The sequence below is a fragment of the Spea bombifrons genome, chromosome 4, assembly GCF_027358695.1.
Source record: "Spea bombifrons isolate aSpeBom1 chromosome 4, aSpeBom1.2.pri, whole genome shotgun sequence".
NCBI classification, from domain to species: Eukaryota; Metazoa; Chordata; class Amphibia; order Anura; family Pelobatidae; genus Spea; species Spea bombifrons.
The window spans coordinates 112,232,855-112,256,218 of record NC_071090.1 but is presented as its reverse complement, the minus strand read 5'-3'; the positions used below and the strand labels follow the sequence as shown (position 1 = coordinate 112,256,218).

At 44.4% G+C, this 23,364-nt stretch overlaps 1 protein-coding gene across 1 annotated transcript; it reads left to right on the top strand.

Annotated features, from left to right (window-relative positions):
• Positions 1–7,894: 7,894 nt before the first annotated feature.
• Positions 7,895–21,523, top strand: EPO (erythropoietin). The gene is made up of 5 exons (XM_053465073.1): positions 7,895–8,156; positions 16,504–16,634; positions 17,074–17,160; positions 19,898–20,062; positions 21,105–21,523. Exons 1-5 carry the CDS (start codon positions 8,144–8,146, stop codon positions 21,240–21,242), a joined length of 534 nt encoding a protein of 177 aa, XP_053321048.1. The 5' UTR covers positions 7,895–8,143; the 3' UTR covers positions 21,243–21,523.
• Positions 21,524–23,364: the final 1,841 nt, after the last annotated feature.

The following is a 23,364-nucleotide window of genomic DNA, read 5'->3' as shown; positions in this document are numbered from 1 at the left end:
ATTATTATTCTGGCTTTAGGGTTTTGGGGGAAGTGAATTTTTATATGTAGTGATGGGGCAATGGGTTGTCAAGGCTTTTTAAAAATTAGTTATTATATTATTTTATCAATATTATTATTATTATTATTCTTTGCACGGTTATCAGTCCCTTTGCGTATGCCAGTGATGTAAATGTACCGCTGTATTCTTTAATTCTTAATTAATTAGGTTTTTGTTTTTATTTATATTTCATAAAACCCACATTTTTTTTACTTTGTGGAGAGAGGGATGAACATTGTTTCTCACTCTCTTCTCTCCTATCTTGATCAGCAAGCAGGGCTCCGCCCCCTTCCATTACTGACCGCAATGCGTGTGATCAGCCAGAGGGGGTGCAATTGGAGATCCCGGCAGGATCTAAACGATCCCCGCTGGATCTCTCCTCTATTTCGAAACATACCTTTTGTGAAAGTACCTGTACGTCTATAGGGTAATGACAGGGTTAAGACTTAAGGAAGGAAATATTTTTACCTTTAAACACACTGTTCTAATGTTTGTCAGAACTAAGAGTTTTGAAAGCCATTTCTCATAAATGGAAGGTCACATTCTTCACTAGGGCCACGTGAGTTCAGTCTCTTGTCTCATAACCTGTAGGTACTAACAGACTGGGGCTCCGTCTGCTGCCGGAATAACGTAATTATTCCTATAATCTATTTTCTGCAGCACTTCTTGTTCTCCATACATTCAAAGGGTCTGACAAAACTAGAACAGACTAAAATGAATCGATACATCAGGGAACGAGGGCCCAGCTTGCAATAATATTTGAGCCATCTTCAGATAAGACGGTAGGGGTAGTTTTAAAGGGACACTCCAGCTATCATATACACTTCAATGCATATAAAAGCTGAGCGAGCCATTTAAGTCTACGCGGCTAAATATTGGCCTCAATCTGCTAGAATTTCGGCCCCTATAGCTACAGGGCTCGATGAATACTCATCCTCCTTTTATGATATAATTGAGTAGATGGAGTTCGTTCTGAGTAGGGAGGAAAAATAAATTGAGCCGTTCCCATTACTCGTTGTATTCACTTTTTCCTTTGGAATGTCTAGGGTTCGCTCCACCGATGAGGCCCATGAAGGCCAATACATATGTATAGGGGTTACTGGTTCCCCAGAGATGGGGAATTCGCCTCGTCTTCCCGGTCTGGGCTACCCTGGTGGGCAGGATTGGACCGATAGATTGATGAAGATTTTTCCTCTGAGGCTCCCGAGGAGGAACGCACCATAACGCAGGATGTTAGGCTGCTATCCGTTCTCAGCCGAGTAAGGAATTCTTTCTATGGAACACTGGCCGGCTACATGGTAGCACGGTGCTGCGCAGGCGGGTCAACAATCCCAAGGGCAAATAACACCTTCCTTGAGGGTGTGCTTGTTTCTTCATTCAGCTCGGATCAATGGGGAGTGGTGTTCTATTAGTTAAGAAATATTCCATTAGGACTAGATTCCAACAAATCTCTTCCTGAACCGTAACTTTTCTTTATCATCTTCGATATATACGTGTTTGTGCAGATTGCAATTTTCAATAAACGCTGAGCGTTGCTAAAGGTCATATAGATCTGTGACACACCGGAGCTGGAAAACGTCTGCAATCTGATTTTAGAGGCCTCTGTCCGACATCTCAGAAACCCTCATTACAGACCTAGCTTTGCTTCTGTGCTCGGCCCATGGCCCCGTACCTCGGTTTGTTCTGCCTGCCCCTGCAGATAGCTCGTTTTGTTCCACTTGCCCGTGAGCATACTCAATTTATTTCATCTCCCCCTACCATACCTCAGCTTGTTTTTCCTGTCCATACCATGGTTTGTTCTGCCAGCACCTGCCATTACCTTGATCTGTTCTTCCTGCCCCCATCTTTCCTGCAGTTTGTTATGCCTGCCCCAACCCATACCTCGGATTGTCCCTCCTGCCCATACATTGGTTTGTTCTATGCGCTGCTGTCTCAATGGGCGTTGGGACTGCGCTTGCCACGTGAAAGATGAAGGCATCTGGCCGGCAGCGAAAGAGTTACAGACAGTGAAAGAGTGTCCTGCGCGAGCACTGCAATAGACTGATTTCAGTGACATAGACAGTCATGTCATGGGGTGACAGGCAGAGTGTTATATACGGAGAGCTTATCTTCGTGTGACATTCATCACGCTTTCTTTGTCTGCATTGTAAAAAAGCACCTTGTTTTAGCCAAGCTGCCTTCCTATTTACTTTAAAAACTACATAAAAATAATTGGCACAAAGTCCCTAAGCAGAAGTCGCTGGGAGTCACGTAGGAGAGAGATGTCCAATACCTCTGCTACCTTCCCCGGCTCTCTTCAAGGGCCTGAAGATGAGCTGGTCATAACATCTACAGACAGACGGACTCATCCGGAGACAGACGGACTCATCCGGAGACACACGCTCACCAAGCCTGCAGAGAGAGACTCCCCAACAGTCACATACACAAATCATGATAAACCCACACAAAAGTATCACATGCGCACTAAATAACATTCCTATTTCCTTTTTATATGAACAAATGCATCAAGGGGCGGCTGGTGGCCCCCAGTCGATATTCTGATCCTGGCAGCTTTAAAGGGTTCTGCTATCCTAGAATTCACCTTGAAACAAGAGAACGTGTCAGACTCGGTGAGCCAGGTTACCCTGCACTCGCACATGTACGCCCGCTGACGGGATGTACAGCAGGAGCTCGGTGGGAAGGAAAGTTGGTAGAGCACGAGGGACACAGAGGACCTCAGAACAGGAGCTCGAGGGGGAGGTATGGTAGGTAGCATGGTCGTTTCCGCGTGAGAACAGAGCAGAAATGCACAGAAATGTTCATGTTTGTTAAGGGACCTCAAAGAGGTGCTGAATCGGGAATTACTAAGGTCCGGCTAGTGCATGAACTCCAGGAATTCTAAAGGTGAATTTTTAGCTTTAGCATACAGAGTATTTTGAGATATGAGGATACCTCTCTGATTCTATTCTGTGGTTTTCCAGGAAAGTGTAAACCGTAAGGATAGTGTCCAAAAAAAAAGGTCTCTAAAGATGTGGTTAACAAAGTGTTAAAAGGTGACGGGACCACTGCACAGCCAAACAGAATGCTCAAAATGCCTAAATGGAGTCCCGAAAGCGTTTCTCAATTCATCCCATTCGTCGTTCTCGCCAGAAAACACCCGTGATTGGCGAAAATGATGAGAGTGCTCAGGCAACGTTCCGGAACAAGCAGCGATTGGTAACAGTTCTTTAAGGTTAATATTACTTACGTTCTTTATAGTCAATACAGTTTGATTTATTTTTTTGCTTCCTTTCCACACAGAAGATATAAACTCCCGCCACACATGTCTATAGCCTTATACATCGCTTGTCTAGATTTTGCTGAAGATAAAACTTTTTAAGGCCAGACGGTTAGGATCGGAAAGGTGTAGATGCGGCCAAATGAGATCTCTGTCTCACGGAAAATGTTGATTAGGCAATGTGATGTAAAAAAGTGTTTACTGACAGTGGTAGATAGGTGGAACGGCCTCCCAGCAGAAGTGGTAGAGGGTAATACAGCGAGGGTATTAAATATGCATGGGATAGGCATACGGCTCCTGAATCTAAGACGAGACCAACAATGGATTTAAGGTTTGAGTCTTTACAGCAGGAAAAAACGGGCGACTAGACGGGATGAATGGGGCCGATCCGCCTGCAAGTATTACGTTTCTGTAAGCACAGTGTACCTGCTCTCTTATTATCAAAGATCTTCTGAAAGTCCACGTATGATTGGGGGATAAGGTGTAGTGCGGAGTGCACCCCGTAAGAGAGAACAGAATGTCCCATTATTAGCACCAGACCGGAGTGCTAAGCTATGAGAGGACAGCGAGCGTGCAACCAAAGAAGGCCCTAAACAAGAGGTGGAGGAACGGCGTGAAAATGTCTGCCGCGTTCTGATACATACGACATGACTTTTCACGCCAAGCATTTCTTTCTGTAAACCCAGCTACAGACTCCCTCGGTGCTCGTTTGTTTGGGTTCCTCCTGGCCAATCGCCATTTATTTATTGACTTTCTCTGGTTCCAAACATCTGCTTGATCTTCACTCACACTGTTTGCCGCCTGCCCGGACCCTGTTTTTTGGCGCTGCCTGACCTCTCGGTAGGTTGATTGGGATATATTTGTGGTGTTTTTCCATCTGGCTTCACTGCCGATACACAAGGAGCGTCGTCAGGTTTGGCAACGTCTGGAAAACCTTCTGCAGCAGATCTTCGGTGAGGGTCATCATGCGGAGCTGCCATCACGTGTACGAAGGGGGCGAGGTGATGCAGGTATGTTGGATTGTTGACCTAAATCATACAAAAAGCCCAGTCAGCAGGTTCCCTGGTAGAGAGCATGATGACAGTTCTGACCTTTACCTTGCTGGAGTCATACGTGCAAGGCCTCAGAGTATAGAGAACGTTACAGGCGGTGAGAGAACTGTAGAATTGCATACATTTTTGATGCAAAGGTCTTAGATTTGGTCAGAGATGAGTAATGACTACTCGTCAACAGGCCACAGGCAGCTGGAGTTCATGCACTTTACGCCAGGATCCATGTCCTGACCCGGTTATTCTGTCAGAGGAGGATCGCAGCGACTGGAATAAATGATCACACTCGACTTGAAGGAAAATTAAAGGAATATTAAAGTATCATGTGATTACGTTAATATGCCAACTTAACAAAAATGAAAAAAGCACTTAAGGTAGAAGCTGCAGCTCCGCAGTTGCCCTCCCCCATGGTGCGGAGATTCTTAGCACTGATTGGCTGCTTGAAGCCAATGGGTGCGCTCTGGAAAGAGGCAGGTCGGGAGGTACGTGGAAGGCAGTTGGTGTACAGAACGTGATGGAAACGAGCCAAGGCTAAATACGAACAAATTATCAAAATACGATGAGCAGGAGCCCAGGGACGCGCTTGCAGGCATTCGGTTCTATGCAGCTGGGTACATGTTTTGCCCACACAGTTGTTTCTGAACCCGAGGGGATGCTGCTCAGGAGGCAGCCTCTCAATGAGTGAGCCCTGTGTGTGCCAAGCACAGGTAGTCCTATAAATGAATGGCAATGACAGGTGTGTGAAGCACAGGAAGCTGTACAGGTGAACTTAACGCAGGTGAATATATATATTTATTAAACAAAGAAATGTTGGAGAAGAAGTGCAAGTAATTGGAAACATTTTTATTTTCATTAGTTTGTCTAGGCGCATGGCATACAAAGGGAGCTAGAAAGAAAGACCCATTTCTAAGGCTGCTACGTGTTCCCAAAAAAACATGATACAGGTGAAGACGTGATAATCCATAGACCTCCTGTGTTGTCCCGTGTTTGACCCCATAATATTTTCTTTTCGCTTTATTGTTTTGGGATTTTTAATTGAATATGCATCGTTTAGCCAAAGAAAAGTTACAGTAGACTGAGGAAGAATCTTCAAAGTGTCACGTAGGAGAACCCCGTTCCTTAGTGCTACCTTGTCCGAGCTCCCGAGCCTGTCTGTCTCCAGGAGCTTGGCCTGCATTCCCAGTGCACTCTGCCAGTAAGTAATGGGACCTCGTTATCTAATTGTTATTACTTCCTGCAGGAAATCTATTATTCGGAAGAAGTATTTGGAGAGGTTGAAAACAACTCCTAGAGCATAGACGCCACTATTGTCTGGGAAGCCCCAGGGACAGAAAGATGTCACAGAAAATGAGTAGATGAGACAGTCCCTGTAACAGAATATAGAACATGGCGGACAAAAGGAGACAGCCTGTGGTAATGGAGCTCGTTGCGTTTCAAGGTGGAATTAAAGTGGGTTGCAAATGTACTGTTCCTCAGTCTTGTCCTTCATCTACCTGTGAGAGTCGGTATCAGACGCGGGTTGTTGACCTCTAAAGGTGATGGGCAGCTGCCACTCTCACTGAGTGAAGTGATGGGCTTAGGCCATTACCCTAAAGCCCACCAGAAGGGCTACTTGGACCAGACTAGCCTTTGGTCAAAAAAGCTACCACGGCTGAATAAAACAAATAGGATCAAAAGCTTTATTTAAATGGAACAAAAGCACATTTTTATAAGATGGCTAAAAAAGAGAGTAATTCCAGCTTGAAACGGTCTGTCTGGACTGGCCAGTGCTGGATCAGTAGTCGGCTCCTCTTTTTATAGTCTGGTTAGGACAGGGGAGAGGGGTGTTATCTCTGTACATCCCTTTTTACAATGCTGCCATGTCTTTGTCCAAGGATTAGTAACCCCATATGGTAGTAGGGTATTTAACTGAAATAGCCCCCTTTACCTCTAAGGCTGGGCTTTGAGGGGACTTGGTGGCGGCTGCCAGCCGATGCATTTGGAAGCCCAGACCAGCCGGTGATGGTACAGAGGAATCACAGATGTGTCGAGTGCCAAGCAGAGCTCGATACACAGGAATGGGAGATCTTTGCTGAAGGTCAACCCACAAGCCAGGTTTGGTGAACAAGAATAAATAGATTAGTTTCTGACAATATACAAGCGATAGGAAACCCGCAAAGACAACGGCATTCGGACGGATTAATCAGGTATATCCACATTATGAATTACAGCTGCGTTAGACCGCAAACCACTGAGGATAAACTCAAGAAACCACTGCCATTGGGAGAAACACCAGCGCTGAAGCTTTGGCTGATTTCAGGGGTCATTAACATTGGAAAGCAATGCAAAGGAAAAACCTGCAGTTCTTCATACAGCCACTGGGGTCTGCCGAGTAATGAGGACGCAGCATTTATCCCCTGACTGGAACCCTCATGTACTCCTTAGATTTCTATGATTTGGTGACTATATCATGGCCCAGGAAGGAAAAATGGAGTGGGTTCAGTAACCCTACCTATCTGCCGTGGTTTATTACTTTCATATCTTGCTTAGTAATGCCGAACATTGCATTTATTAACTATAGCTATCTATTTTATCTCTTGCGTGATATACCCTAACTCCCTCTAGATTGTAAGCGCGTGTGAGCAGAGACCTCCTCGCCTGTTGTTTTCTGTAAGTCAGATTGTTGTGTTATATACTACTTGTTATGTCCTGTTTATTGGATAGAGGTGTGAAATATGATAGCGCTATATAAAACAATGATATATTCGGATACCGATAAGTTGTTACTTGTCTTAAGCAAACATTTAAATGTAATGTACGGACTGTAAATGCATTTATGACTGCAGGTGGGCTGCTGCAGCCGTCTGACAGACACAATGTCTCATGCACAGAGACCCCCGTAGGCATGCACACACGCTGTGGCTTAGAATGATGAGAACGATACATGGAGTCCACAGCACTGTAACCCCGCTGAGTGCGAAAATCTGTAGGTGCAGAAATATATCATAAAGTGCTATTCTGTAATATCTCAGCTATAATCAATCATGTGATCTGTCAATCGTTCTAATCATACACATATATCGTATATAATAACACGTTTAGCGCACTTTTTGGGAGGATAACGCAGACGGCATTCCCTGCCCCGAACATCCCGCATTGTCCCTGATACTCTGTATCCAATATCTTCCGCATGCGGACAGATCCATAGGTAAAACATTCACAGATGTAATAGTTACAGATAGGACTCTCTATTAGACGCGATCTATAGTCTCCTAAAATACAACAAAAAGGAAGTTTTGCATTAAAATAGAGCCCCTATTTATAGCCTCGCAGTTATAAGCCTCCATGTGCTGGGTTTTGTTTAAATGACAGAACCCCGGGTTGCTGCAGAAATGCCAGAGTCCTTCTGACGTGATCTGTTCCGCACTGTCTCCTTCCTTCAGGATTCGGTTATTCTGCCCCCTTCTCTTTCCTGAGGAAATCCCCCTTTCCTCCTCTCTCCTGGGATATATGTATCCAGCATCCCCCTCCAGACCTTTCTCCCAGTCTCCTGGTGAAACATTAACTGCATTTGTCTGCCACCGACTCCTCATTCCTAGAGATTCACTGGCCTCTGGGCTCCACGCGGGTCCCACGTACCCACGGCACAAAACCTGGATTTAAGCTGCAAACGTGCTTCTTGGGGCAACTGACATTCACAACTTTTCTGGAGTTTTTGGATTCGTCCTCATGGTCTTTCTTCCACCTTCTCCTGGGATTAAAGTGAACTCCAGTCTAATGCGATGGAAAATGCAGTTCCCCTATATCTGAAGATTTGGATATGGGTGTAACTGGTAGGTATATATATTTTGGAATATTTAGGGTATAAATACTATGCGTAATAATTAATGCTGCCATATATACTCACGGCTAATACACACGGAAGATGTATTATAATCTTTCATTTATATAGCAACAACTATACTATAGCATTGTACAATAATACAGAATAAAAATAACATGAATTGTATATATATATATATAGTAGGTATGGATGTGATACTCGATACCATTATACAGTGCGGCACGTTCATTATCAGTGTACGGATACTCAATATCACTACACACAGTGGCACATTGATGATCAGTGCATGGATACTCAGTATTGTTATACAGTGCATCGTCATAATTATCAGTATATTGATACTTGGTATCATCATACAGCGTAGCATCTTCAGTATAGATACTCGGTATCAACATACAGAGCAAGGTGTACTCCATACCATTGTACTGTGCAGGGTGTTCAGTATAGATACTCGGTATCAGTATACAGCCTGAGGGGTCGGGTATAGGTACTCGGTGTCATTATACAGTGCGGGGTGTTTAGTATCAGCAGATAGATACTTGGTATTATTATCCAGCGGTCTCTTACAATTGCCCTGTATCTCTCCATCTTTCGCAGTCCTTTCCCTCCATCCTTCTTTCCCGTGCATCCTCTGCCCCTTCTCTCCTCCTCGCTATCCACTCCCTCTCACTCAACCGCTGCCCAGGTGTCTGTCCGTGTGTCCTCCCTGTGCCTTATGTCTTTCCGTGTGCGCCGTCGTCATCTCTCAGTATGCCCAGTCTTTCTCTCTGTTCTGTCTTCCAGTGCTATGGAATTTGATGGTGCTATATAAAACAAATAAAAAAATTCCCTTCTTTTGTCTCTCGCTATGCCCTGTCCTTCTCCATATTCCATGTCACTCCATGCTCTGTCCTTCTCCCTACTCCGTGGCGTTCCATCCCGTCCATCTCCCTACTCCGTGGCGTTCCATGCTGTCCTTCTCCCTACTCCGTGGCGTTCCATGCTGTGTCCTTCTCCATATTCCATGTCACTCCATGCTCTGTCCTTCTCTCTACTCCGTGGCGTTCCATGCCCTGTCCTTCTCCCTACTCCGTGACGTTCCATCCCGTCCTTCTCTCTACTCCGTGGCGTTCCATGCTCTGTCCTTCTCCCTACTCCGTGGCGTTCCATGCTGTCCTTCTCCCTACTCCGTGGCGTTCCATGCTCTGTCCTTCTCCCTACTCCGTGGCGTTCCATGCTCTGTCCTTCTCCCTACTCCGTGACATTCCTTGACCTGTCCTTCTCCCTATTCCATGTCACTCCATGCCGTCCTTCTCCCTACTCCGTGACGTTCCATGCTCTATCCTTCTCCCTATTCCATGTCACTCCATGCCCTGCCTTCTCCCTATTCCGTGTCGCACTATGCCCTGTCTTCTGCCTATTCTGTGTCGCTTAGGCCCTGTCCTTCTCTCTTTGCCCTGTACTTTTCCAGCCCCCCCCATCCTCGCTCTCTGTTTCACCGTGTCTGTCCCCTTTGCTTATAAAAGATATTTTGAGCGCTGTCTCCTCTGAGCTGACATATTATATGACCAAGGTCAACACGTGTGGAGTCTGCAGCTATTCTGAATAGTGCTGAGTAACTGAACATCTGTATACAATGCATTTCCTATCCGTGACCCTGTCACCCCACCATCCTACGACTGCACGCTTTGCACACATATTCCCACTGCGCGGAAGCCAATGTCCCTGCATGTCCTACACGCACCACATGTACGCAGTCTGTGCTCTCAAATTCCAAGCGTGCGGAAATCAAGTGCGTGTCGAGGGGGGCGCTGTCTTCAGGCCATCCCTTCTTAGAAGACCACAGGCTGACCTGCCTTTGAATGCTCTCCTAAGTTTTTAATGTCCCTGCGCAGACGTGACTCTCACGGTGCTGTTAATGAGACTCTGTCTTTAACAATAAAGAACCTGCAAATAAACCGGAATGGTAAAAGCTAATATAATAATATTATATCTGCTTGGTCTACTCCAATGCATGTGTTGTACCCTTCTGTAAACGCATTTGCCCCGCTCCCCACCCCCAACTTATTTCCCGTTCAGGAGAAGAGTTCAGCCAGACACATCCCTGGCATGTGATACTAGCGAGCTCCAGCGCTGGCTCCACAGACAGTGCAGGGGTGTCTATCGAGCCCGTCGAGCATGCGCACCGTAGCTTCAATAGAAGTTCACTCTTCTGCTTCAACCAATTAGAAACGTAAATCATCGAGCTATGGAAGTGAAGGGTAGCCGTAGTCCTGGAGCTGCAGCTTCTACTTAAAGGAGGTTCTTTATTTTTTCATTTTAAGGTATTTACAAAGTACCTCCATATCCACTTTTGGTTTAGAGGGCTGCCTGGTAGAAGTTTATGTACATAAAAAAAAGCTATAGGTTTTGAGGTAGTTCAATTGAAATTTCTTATTGGAATATCGGTGAATGGCTGGATATTTAAAGCATGCACAATGAGGTTCCAACGTCTGTAACTTCCCGTTCCAGATATAATGTACCCGGGATGTACAAGGCAGCTAAAAATAGACAGATTTGGGGCCTCTCCAGGTTTTCTTGTTGTGTTGAGATATTTTGAGGACTTTGTGCCAGTAAAGAGTTTGGGGGTTCCCGTTGCACATGGGCTCTGTGAAGCTAATGGCTTCTGTGATAGTTCTATGTAATGTTCATATACATGATGGAAATATTAGAGAAATATACCTGCCCTAGGTAGAAGCTGCAGTATTCTAACCCCTCTGTGTCCCAATGTTTGGTGCCACCGATTGGCTGCTGGAAGCGGCCAGTTGGTTAGATCCCTGCCTGCAGTGTTTGCTGAGCCAGCGCAGGAAGTGACTGCGGGGAGATGAGCTCGGAAGAAAGGTGGGGGCAGGGAAAATGCACGTGGGGGTCCTGTTGAATTTCTCCATGCATTTGCAAGGGGGACACGATGTACATTTTAAGGGACCTCGCCACCATCATACGTACGAAAATGTATGGCCCCTTTAATCCCAGCTTTACCTTTTCATATAAAAAGGTCTTTATTAGAATTCTCCCAAACACATGGATGTGAGTGATGTGATTTGTGGTGCTTGGGGAAGCTGCTATGTTTCTGGGAGATAAGCGGCTTATGAAGTCCATATATTTCTGAATGTACTGACCCGGCTGGGTGGAATTACGCTGCACTTTCCCAGTGGCCTTCACAAGGATATATGGGCCGTGTAAAAGATTTTAGTACAAGTCTTATCACCACAGCCGCAAATCAGAAGCAATCCGAAACAATCCCAATGATAGCTAACAGGTCCTTAGTATTTCCTTAGTGTCCCTATCCCAAATAGATGGGGGGGGGGATCCTGCTGATTCCTCTAATTTGCCCCGTTCCCCAGATATTTTCTGTGCAGGAGATGTTTTTCGGCCCACCACATCACCTGGCACATGATATGCTTGCTACCATTCAGCTCCGGCACCGGTTCGGTAAGTGCTATGGACAGGGGTCCATTCAGCCCCCCATGTTCATGCACAGAAAGGGCTCCGTTTGATTTCAATGGAAGGAATTATTGGACTACTGAGTCGGTGGGCAGCTGCAACTTCTACCACAGATAAGCCAGATAATACACACTAGAGTCCTCACATAGTACTTTGATATGCATTCTTCTATAGTGGGGATGTGAGGGACATTTAACTGTCCATTAAAGTGGCACATGGAGCTTCAGGTGTCGAGGACCACACCGCTGGTGAACGTGTCCAAAGTTACCGGCACCTAGACCAGTTGCACATGAATGGTATGGTACCAGGAGGCAGTCTCCTCAACAAGCTGAAGCACAATGCCTCCTCCGGGGTCTGAGGTTTAACCCACTGATCGATGGGAACACTTTCTGTGCCTCCTCATGACCCTCGCCAAGCCAGCACTGGAGCTGTGTTCAGCCAAAAGGGGCAAATACATATGGGGGAATCTGCACAATTACCTCCATGCATTCCCACGAGGGACAGCATGGAATGTAAAGGGAACTCTCAGCTATCACGTACGCACATACACCCCCAAAGTTTGTGGGTTCACACGGCATGCAAAAGTGCTAGTGATCGGGTTTCTGCTAAATAAGTCCCATGTTACTTGTTTTACTGGTAAGTATGAACGGGATCAATATATTTGTCCAATGTACAGACCTCATCGTTACCTTCAACCTTTGCCTGCTACACAAATATGCGGGCACGCATCAAAACGTACAGATATCAGCAAATTCCCCACGCTATGGAAAATTGTACCGCTGTAACTGTCCCTCGAATACCTTCGAACATGGTGCGATGCCAATAATATTTACCAGAAACCTGCCACAAACTGTCAGAGCCGGAGCAGACGGCCGTGGTGGAGCCGGGGAATGGCACAAGCTGGACTAGGACAATGTTCAAATCACTTACACACCCAAACACTCACACTACTACACCCGTATCCAATCACTAACACACCAAAACTCTCACACTGCCACACCCATATCCAATCACTTACACACCCAAACACTCACACTACCACACCCATATCCAATCACACACCCAAACACTCACACTACCACACCCATATCCAATCACACACACTACCACACACATATCCAATCACTTACTTAAGGATTAACCTGCACTGTTCCCAGAATTCCTTGGACTCACTACCACACCCAAACACTTACACTTCCAAACACCCATACCCAATCACATACATACCCACTTACACTACCACACCCATATCCAATCACTTACACACTCAAACACTCACACTACCACACACATATCCAATCACTTACACACTCATATCCAATCACTTACACACCCAAACACTCACACTACCACACCCATATCCAATCACACACCCAAACACTCACACTACCACACACATATCCAATCACTTACTTAAGGATTAACCTGCACTGTTCCCAGAATTACTTGGACTCACTACCACACCCAAACACTTACACTACCACACCCATATCCAATCACTTACACACTCAAACACTCACACTACTATACACACCCATATCCAATCCCTTACACACCAAAACACTCACACTACACCCATATTCAATCACTTACACACCCAAACACTCACACTACCACACCCATATCCAATCACTTACACACCCACTCACACTACCACACCCATATCCAATCACTTACACACCCAAACACTCACACTACCACACCCCTATCCATTAGGATATTAGGCTTTCAGTGACCCTAAACAAGATGCCCTTTAAAGTAGTGTGCAAAAGGATGCTGGCCCATTCCCTTTCCTGTTTGTAGATGTTAAGCAGGTTTTGGTGTCCACAAGTCAGGACACCCTAATTTTGCGGGGGAGGTCAGTTGAATATACCTCCAAGCCACAGTTTCCAATATTAACTGAATATACTGTTTATGTCTTATTCATCTTAAGCCCTCACTCCTTTCTCACTGTCTCTCTTCTTTCTTCTTATCTCTCCTCCCCATTTTCTCTCTCATTTGTCTTTAGCTCTTACCTTTCTCACCCACTCTTACACTTCTCCCTCTCCTTTTTTCTTCTTTAAGTCCTGTGGTGGGAGCGCAAGGCTTCGTCGGTGCTCCCTTGCCGCGCACTGCTTCAGTGGTGAGCACTGGGACATGATGTCAAATCTTGAAGCTTAGCATCAGTTGCCAGCACACAGTGCTAGATAGAGCTGAAGAAGAGATCTTCATTTTGGGACGATTAGAGGGAGATCTGTGATCTCCCGAACCATCCCTGCACCCGCAACTGCCAATTTCCCAAGCTCCCAAGTCACAGGACTGGACTGGAAAAAACAGGACAGTTAGCAACTATGCCAGTGGAATGTGTTCATTAGCTTCGCAACTAAAAATCTAAAAGCCCAAAGGGGACAAAAAGGCCAAATTCCCACTCATGTCACACCCCAGTGGAAGGGTCTGCTACCTCCTGGGCTGCGCGCATGGACGATGCCCTTCAGATGCCTCATTTGTTAGCATTAAAAAGAAATAATTTTAAGAATGAATCTGTCAACAATTTTTCTAGGTAAATTCCAAAAGGCACAGATTATGATTATGTATCTAGTTGCTGATGGTTCCCCAGATTTAAAGATATTGATATGAATTTAGTAGTGTATAGTTTCTAATGCATTGTATAAGTTTCATAATTCATCTCCCACTGGATCTTGGGTTCAATTCAATTACACATAACTAAGCAATTCAATGCATAAATCCATAAAATTAATCCCAGCGGCACAGACATAATGCCAATCCAGTGTAAAATGCTGCCCTGCAGTATGTGGGATGTATACACTTATGGAAGGGAACCAATTAGTCAGTTATACATCCCCTATGCTGCAGGCAGAACTTTATATGGTCTGGTCAGCAATATGTAATTGTTAAGTTTTCTGGAAACATGGCTGATGAGGTCACCCTAGTGGTGGTGTGTATTTTTATTTTTAATGTCGTCTTACCGCTCGTTAGATGCATGTTAATTGATATTGCTTTTGCAGCTTATAACATGTTTAGCCCAATATAGCCAAGTTAGAATGTGGAAAATTGTGATAAAAGTGTATTTTTGGAAGCGAAGCCATCATTGTGCACACGGCAGTGATTTTGGTAAACTATATTTAAATTCTAATTCAGTGGCGTATAATTTAGCACAGGGTAGTGCCTTATAGTTAAACGGCCCGGTAGTAGTGGTTTTACTATTGCTTTTTATGTACAAATACATGACTTTAAATTTTTAATGTAAACATCATGTCCTGGGCTCTCAGCATTCTTCTCGGTAGGCTAGGAAATGGTTATTGTACACTGCTCCCTTATGATCTAAATAAGGGTTAACCTGCACTGTTCCCAGAATTCCTTGGACTCTGAGCCTTATGATTCAGGGAAGGGTTAATGGGCAATGTACCTAGAATTCCTTGGACTCTGAGCCTTATGATCCAGGGAAGGGTTAATGGGCACTGTTCCCAGAATCCCTGGGGCTCTGAGGCTTATGGCTTGGCATCCAGGGAAGGGTTAATGTGCACCATTCCCAGACCTGCTGCCTGTATTTACTTTGGCACTCTATGTTCTGCCGCCTTTGACCTTTCCGGAAACTTTGTTTTTCATGTATTAATGCCGCATGCACTCCTAATGTTTACAGTCCCTGCTCCTAACTACCCTACCACTCACTGCCCAAACTACCCTCATACTCACTGTGTGTGGCTGGTTTAACACATTCTCAGTGCCTGTAAAACTGTGTTGATGACATTGATCGGTGTAGGTTCAGCACTTCCAAGTGGACCATAACGGCTCAGACACGCAGTATGCCACAGCATCTGCCACATGGGTGTGTGAGGTCCGAAGTGCTTAAAGGCTATTATAGATATGGTATATATTAAGGTGCTAGGTGCATAGCTCTCAGTTGCAGGGTGTGGAGCTGTTGGGTGTGTGAGATTTTTAGGTGTGGAGTTGTTGGGCGTGTGAGGTGCTAGGTATGAAGCTGTTGAGTCAGTGAGGTGCTAGGTATGGAGCTGTTGGGTTTATGAGGTTCTAGGTGTGGAGCTGTTGGGTGTATGAGGTTCTAGGTGTGGAGCTGTTGGGGGCGTGTGAGGTTCTAGGTGTGGAGCTGTTGGGCGTATGAGGTGCTAGGTGTGGAGCTGTTGGGCGTATGAGGTGCTAGGTGTGGAGCTGTTGGGCGTATGAGGTGCTAGGTGTGGAGCTGTTGGGCGTATGAGGTGCTAGGTGTGGAGCTGTTGGGCGTATGAGGTGCTAGGTGTGGAGCTGTTAGGTGTGTGAGGTGCTTGGTGTGGAACTGTTGGGTGTGTGAGGTGCTAGGTGTGGAGCTGTTGGGGGCGTGTGAGGTGCTAGGTGTGGAGCTGTTGGGTGTGTGAGGTGCTAGGTGTGGAGCTGTTGGGTGTGTGAGGTTCTAGGTGTGGAGCTGTTGGGGGTGTGTGAGGTGCTAGGTGTGAAGCTGTTGGACGTGTGAGGTGATAGGTGTGGAGCTGTTGGGCGTGTGAGGTGCTAGGTGTGGAGCTGTTGGGGGCGTGTGAGGTGCTAGGTGTGGAGCTGTTGGTTTGGTGAATGACAAAGCAGCTGTAGTGTTTCATTGACTGGGTTAGGTGTATTGTGGTAGCTGCAGAGCTCTTGGTCTGTGAGATTCTAGAATGCAGAACTGGATCTAAGGGACAAATAGTGCACAAAGGTGCTCGGTAAATGTAAGGTCGGACATCTCTGGTTCAGCCTTATGTCATCTGAAGCGCCCTAAGGACAGACACAGATTGATTGCAACCCCTCGAAATCAAGCCCATTTAATGTATTCATGGTGGAAAGACCTCAAGCTGCACTTTATCAGGAATCCTCATATGTTTGATTATGTTGGGCTTCATGTGTTCCAGGTTTCTTTATCTTGCTATTAATGTTGTTCGTTAAAGTGAGGCTCAGTATGTCCGCCCCTAACCAGAGAATTTGTGACAACCGAGTATTGGCCAAGTACATCCGAGAAGCCAACGAGGAGGAAAAAACATTGGTGAGTTTTATTTTTTAATACAGACCTATTGGGAGAGGGGTGGTATGGAGTAATAGGAAGGGTTATAGCGAAGTTTATATGGAATAATAGGAGTTATAGAAGGGTTATTTTGAGTAACAGAAGGGGTTATATGGAGGTTTTTTTGGAGTAATAGGCTACAGGGAGGGTTATAGGTCCTTAGTTATCCCATATATACTACAGGACTGTTATAGGAGTATAGGATGGATACATGATGTGTGTCTGATACTGAATTAAGCTATACGGCAATTATAAGGCGACTCTGTACTGGAAAAGGGGGCTAAGCGAACCCCCATATATCCCAAGTGGAAATGAAAATGTAATGAAAACAATGGCTGTTTTTCTATTCCAACGGCTGGGGGTTATCTGTTTAATCGCTGCTATAAAGTTATTATAAAACCCTCCTTATTCTCTCATCTAGGAATCCTGTAATGTACAATGCGAGTTTCCAGAGGACATCACTGTTCCTGAAACAAAACTCAACCAAGCAGAATGGAGTAAATTACATGTATGTATAGAAACACCTCTTCTTTGCCGTGCCTCTAACTACAGGCTAGCGGGAAGGCTTGGGGGAATGAATGGTTAGGAGTAGGGTTGTAACTAACGATTATTTTCATAATCGATTAGTTTGCCGATTATTTTTTCGATTAATCAGATAAAAAAATAAATGTACATTTTTCAATTTTTTTTTAACCCCTTCAGTCCCCTATGAACGTACCAGTACGTCCAAAAAACGCATCCCAAGAATCCCCTATGGACGTATGTCCTGCCCTTTTTGCAGTGGAGATCAGGCTGTTTGACAGCCTGGACTCCCCCCTGACAGCAGAAGTCAGCAACGCTGGCTTTCTGCTTCTGATCTCATGTAACAGCTTCGGGCACGAACGCCGGAAAACTGTTTAATTGCCGATCGCGCGATCGGCATTCCCTTCCAGGCCATGTCACTGCTGACTTCATCCGGAAGGTCATCAGAGGTCATCCCCTGCAGGGATATCCGATAGCTCTGATGAGGCACAGACACTGTGATCTCTATGCAAGTCTGTGGGGACTTGCATAGAGATCACAGTGTGATCGGTGCAGGGTGGTCGCAGCGAGGAGAGTGAGAAACCATGTTTCTCACCTCCTCCCATGCTGAAAAACGAAACCTAGAAAAAAATGGTTACTGATTTAAAAATAAATAAATCACAAAAACAATACAATAAATAATCATTAAAAAAAAAAAACAATAAAGTGAGCTAAGCGATGTCATTGTGACATGACTGGCATTAATAACATGTTCAAGATGTCCCTAAGAGGAAATCTAACCATTAAAAAAAAAAAAAAAATCTAAAAAAAATTAAAAAATTTAAAAATGATAATAAAAAAAGAAAAGAAACCCTTACATCCCATTGCCCTAACACAACATCTCCCCAGTATAACCCTCCTGCCCCGTTCACAACCCCCAAACCCGTTAAGCCATAAGCATAAAAAGTCTTCGAATAATGTACACCTTATAGTATGTTCCCTATAAGTGCTCGGAAAGTATGGAACATCTATATAAATTAGGTATTTCTGAAATCAGGACGCCTGAATTGATAAACCTGGAGGGGATTTTCCATCACTTTACCTAATTTTGTGAGGAGTCAGAGGGAAAATGTATAAAAAAATTAGGTGTTTTTTTCAAATTTCCGCTAGTTTTTACTAAATTTCTCATCCTAAATTTTTAGCTAATCATGTAACTATGGTATCAACAGAAAGCTCTATCTCTCCTTGAAAAAACAATATATAGTTTACATGGGTACACTATTTACAGGAAAAGAGAATCATCGCTGAACCGACATAGCGCAAAAATAGCAAAATTGCTCCGGGACTTGAGGTACCAAAAACCCCTGGGACTGAAGGGGTTAAAATAATTTAACAAACAGGATGTTAAAAACAAAGAGCAGTATAAAAAACTGCATTTCTTTTTTTATTTCCCAACCTGCCCCCCCCAGTTATGCACATTTGAGCTCCCTTCTTGCAGCTCAGCTTCTTCTCTTGCCTCTTTTTCTTCGCTTGATTCTCCATAAACCAGGCCTCCTGATCACTTCTGCAAAAGGACAGAGCCCCCTGGCACACCCTTTCCCCATCGGAGAAGTGAAGACGGATTCACGGAATAAGAGAAGTGTTTCTGTACCTCTCTTTCTCCCCAAATCTGTCTGCGTTATTCTGGCCTCTCGAAGTACTTCCACAAAAGGCCAGAGCCATGGGGACAGCCGTTCCTCTAGTGGGGGAGAGTTTAGGGAAAAAGCGGAAAAAGATAGAAGAGGCAAGAGAAGAAGCGTCAGCAAAGGATTCAGGGACATGGAAGTGATCGGCGGAGGAGGTGGGGAGACGCTGAGAAAGAGGGAGTTTCCAGGAGACTTGAGAACTCTGTGTGTCACTGTGGCACCTTCCTCATGAGTGGCACCTGGGGCGGAAGAACACCTCCACTCCCCCAAATACGAGACTTATGGTTGATTTATTTGATATCTGGCATTTTTCTGGAAGCAAATTGATTTTAGACAAAGATCGGGTGGGGTATCTGTTACGTTAAAACCTTTTATCTTTATCTCATCTGATTTTGAACGTATTGTGAACCTTTGCGAAATGTTAATCAGTAGTATCCGGAATTAGAGTAATAAAATATGACATGAGTAGGGTAATAATGTATAGCATTCTGACTTTGATACAGGACACCTGTGCATCACCCCTGAAGCGGCTTGATGGGTAAATTGAGCTAAATCTATCGGGGCAAATATTATATATTTTTTTCTTAAATAATGCAAATCGGTTGATCTCTCCTGTGGGATCTACGTCTGGTTTACTAATTCCCACAGTGGATTCACCCTTTTGCAACTAAACATCCTCTGATGACAGCATCACGGGACAGGAAAGGGCTTGACGTCACCACTTCAAAGACGAGAAGACAGACACAATTAGCCTTTAATCAGGGCATTATTATAAACACATCAGCTCTCGAGTCTGTCCTGGACTCGCGGCGTAATGAAGAGACGCTTGTATACGTACAACGACAGTTGAAGGCATTTCTTTGCAATGTCTCACTAGATCAGCCACAAGACGTCTGGTTCGCATAAATGTATCTTTCTATTCTCCTCGTTTTGCGGAGGGAGCAGGGTTGCTATATCGAGCTGCTCTTGGGGGTTTATGAAATGGGAATTGGGATAATGGTACTGTTTTTTTTTAATGCATTTGAAAATGTGTCTTAAAAGCTCACATTTTTCCCGCAGACACCAAAGAAGGCGTCGGAGGTCTGGAATGGACTCACGCTATTAACAGAGGCGGTTCCAAAAATACTCGGCGGCATCTTGGACTCCAAGTTAAAACAAACAGTAGAGAGATCTGCCGTTAACATGCGCAACCTTATAACCATATTGAAGAATCACGACCTACAGGTTAGCACGACTTCTGAATTTTAATCACAATAAGCTGTCAACTAACATCTGGCCTGTTCCATTGCACATGAGCTTCTCTCAAACATTACCTATGCCATATAACTGTTTTAAGGTTGGTGTTGTACTGTATTGTACACATGCCTCATATATTCAATCTATACAATAAACTGTTATAGGTTCTGTGTCTCATTGTATAGGTCAAGCCACCTCATATACCTCATTAAGATAATAACCTGTCCTAGGGTCTGTGTCTCACTGTATAGGACAAACCCCTCATATTTATTTTATTTATACAATTGGCTGTTATAGGTTTGGTCTCACTGTATAGGACAAATCCCTCATACATCTCATTTTTAAAATTAATTGGTATAGTTCATGTGACTCACTGTATAGGACAAATCCCTCATATATATGGTATATTTTATTTATACAATTGGTTGTTATAGGTTCGGTCTCACTGTATAGGTCAAATCCCTCACACATCTCATTTTTAAAATGCATTGTTAAAGGTCATGTGACTCACCGTATAGGATAAATCCCTCATATATATTTTATTTATACAAATAGTTGTTAAAGGTTCGGTCTCACTGTATTGGACAAATCCCTCATACATCTCATTTTTAAAATTCATTGTTAAAGGTCATGTGACTCACCGTATAGGATAAATCCCTCATATATATTTTATTTATACAATTGGTTGTTATAGGTTCAGTCTCACTGTATAGGACCAATCCCTCTAAACCCCCTTTTATACAATGCACCGTTAAAGGGTCTGTGTCTCAAGGTATAGGATAAATCCCTTATATATCCCATTTATACAACAGACTGTAACGGGGATGTTTCTCATTGTGTAGGACAAATTCCTTATTTGTGGCATTTATACAATGGCCTGTGGGGTTGTGCCTCATGGTACAGGAGAGATGTCTCATATATGCCTTTATAAAAGGCTGCTATACAGCGTATATATGTATTAGTATATGGGATGAACCATCTCGATACACGTTTATTTACAACTTTCCCTTTGCGTGGTGTTTTTCTTCAGACTGAAACGCAGGTCCCGGAATCAGACGTAAAGACTGTCACCATTAGAAATTTAAAAAGATTCTTCTCTGTTTACATTAACTTTTTACGTGGGAAATATAAGCTTCTTCTAAACGAGGTCTGCAAGCAATATATGTGACCCAGCGGGGGTGCCACCCTTCCCTTCACCACTCCAGCAGGACGCCATGATGTCAAGAGACTTTCACGGGATGAGAACTTTTTATATAACGACAAACTATTTTGTAGAACTCTATTTCGACGGAGAAAACAAGGTCAAAGAAAATTTATATTTAATATTAAGTTAAGATGTGTAAATATATCTATATATTTATGTTTATTTTGGATGGAGTTTGAAAGATATTTTTTAAGAAGCATACATTCCTCTATTTATTAAAGGGAAAATATCACTTTTATTATAAATTATGTGAAATAAATGCATTTAAAAGGAACATTCGTATATCCCTGGGATGTTGGGAAAGGCTTTGTTGGAATGCCTATTTCCTAGTTGCGCCAGTGCTGTGTCAGTGGGACACGTAAAAGTTTTTCTCATTCCTAATTTCTGCCGGGAACACTTAATTGTCACGTGACATTAAAGTTGGCCCTTATAGGTTGTTTCCATAAAACCTAATAAAAGATCTGGATAAGGCCCTAATATTTGTTAGGTGACATGGCTAGGTTCCTGCTTCAGACTGAGTACTGGGGCCCCTTGGAACTCCCTCCACTCCCTACAGTAATACTTTCTTCTCTACCATTATATTTATTTATAATTCAAATTATAATAAAATAATAATAATAATAATAATAATACATGCGCGAGGTCTCACTCACCAATCCTCCGCAGAGCCGCTACCGCTACCACAAAACAACGTTCAACCCAGTGACAGCAGACAACCAATCACAAACATCTGCTCTCTGATTGGAGGTCTCTTCTCTCTGCCTGGTAACTGCAGGTACGCAATGACATGGGAGAGAGGCTTCTGCTCTCTGGTTGGTTGGCAGTGTAACGGTCAACGGCAGGAGATGGAAGTTTCTGCCCTCTGACTGGTGGTTGTGACAGAGCCAATCATAGTGGAGGGATGTTCCCGCTCTTTAGCTAGTGACTGAAGCTCAGCCAATCACAGACGACTAAAACGTCCGCTGCTGAATTCGCTTTATAGCCGGCGCGGAGCCTCAGGAGACCGCCGGGGCCCGCGCTCCGGTAACGCGCTGAAGGTAATCTGGCTTTTGTCGGCGTTTACGGTATTGATGTGTTTATATCCACCCAGCGGTACGGAAAAGATTAATGCCGTTTTTTTTTTGTTTTTTTTTTTGTTTTTTTTTTAACCCTGTGTGTCCTATTTACCTTGAAACGCGTTCAGTCTGTTAACTTATGCTCGTTACTGAGTGGGCTCCGCACGGTAACTGGCCTCGCTGTGCTGAGCAGGGATGCCCACTTACCGTCCCCGGTGATCACTGAAATGAATGGAAAACCAACTCCAGGTGCAGGCAGAGAGGAGCGATACGTCTCCTCAGAGTCACAAAGTATGCCTAATGGACCCAAACCTGCAAAGGGCCCATGGTGTACAGGTGAGGCTGCACATGGTGTACAGCGCTACAGTATTAGTTGGTGCTATTATAAATAAATAATGCTAGTGTGTTTATGTTAGAGTGAGCGGGTGTTTGTGTGCTTAAGTGTATGGTGATAGAGTGTTACTGCTGTTAGCTTGTGCGCGTGCACATTGTATTTGGTAATTGTGTGGTGTGAGTGTGTCAGTGTACTGGTGTTACTTTCAGGGATGAGCCATGCATTAGAAGCGTGTAAGAGAGGGAGTGTGTGTGTGTGTGTGTGTGTGTGTGTGTGTGTATGTATATATAATGTGTTAGTGAGTGTGTATGTATTGTGTTAGTGTGAACAGACCAAACACATCACTGACCCTAACCCAGTGCTGCTAAACACACCAGTATGTGGGGGCTAATTTTACTGCCCCCTTCCAGCTGCACAGGAAAAGTAGGTAAGATTTCTGTTGGGCTTTACCCCCCCTTGATCACTCTGGCCCCTGCCCAATATATTGTAATAGAGTAATGAGAAGGGTGAGGACTGAACCATGTCGACACCATCCATGCCAGTGACATGCAAGCCTGCTGAGCAGACTAACATGCCATCAACGTGAAGGAATCAGAGCTGAGAAACACTCCCCAATTTCTCAACAGAGCTGTACCTCCAAATAGTCCCAGTTTTATGGAGCAGTCCTGCCATTTGTGCACTGTCCCAGGTAGCTGGG

Excerpts from the sequence above, each read along its gene's own strand:
- EPO (XM_053465073.1), top strand. Across the intron at positions 17,161-19,897 it reads CAGAATGGAGTAAATTACAT|ACACCAAAGAAGGCGTCGGA; the intron begins GTATGTATAGAA and ends TTTTTCCCGCAG. Across the intron at positions 20,063-21,104 it reads TGAAGAATCACGACCTACAG|ACTGAAACGCAGGTCCCGGA; the intron begins GTTAGCACGACT and ends GTTTTTCTTCAG.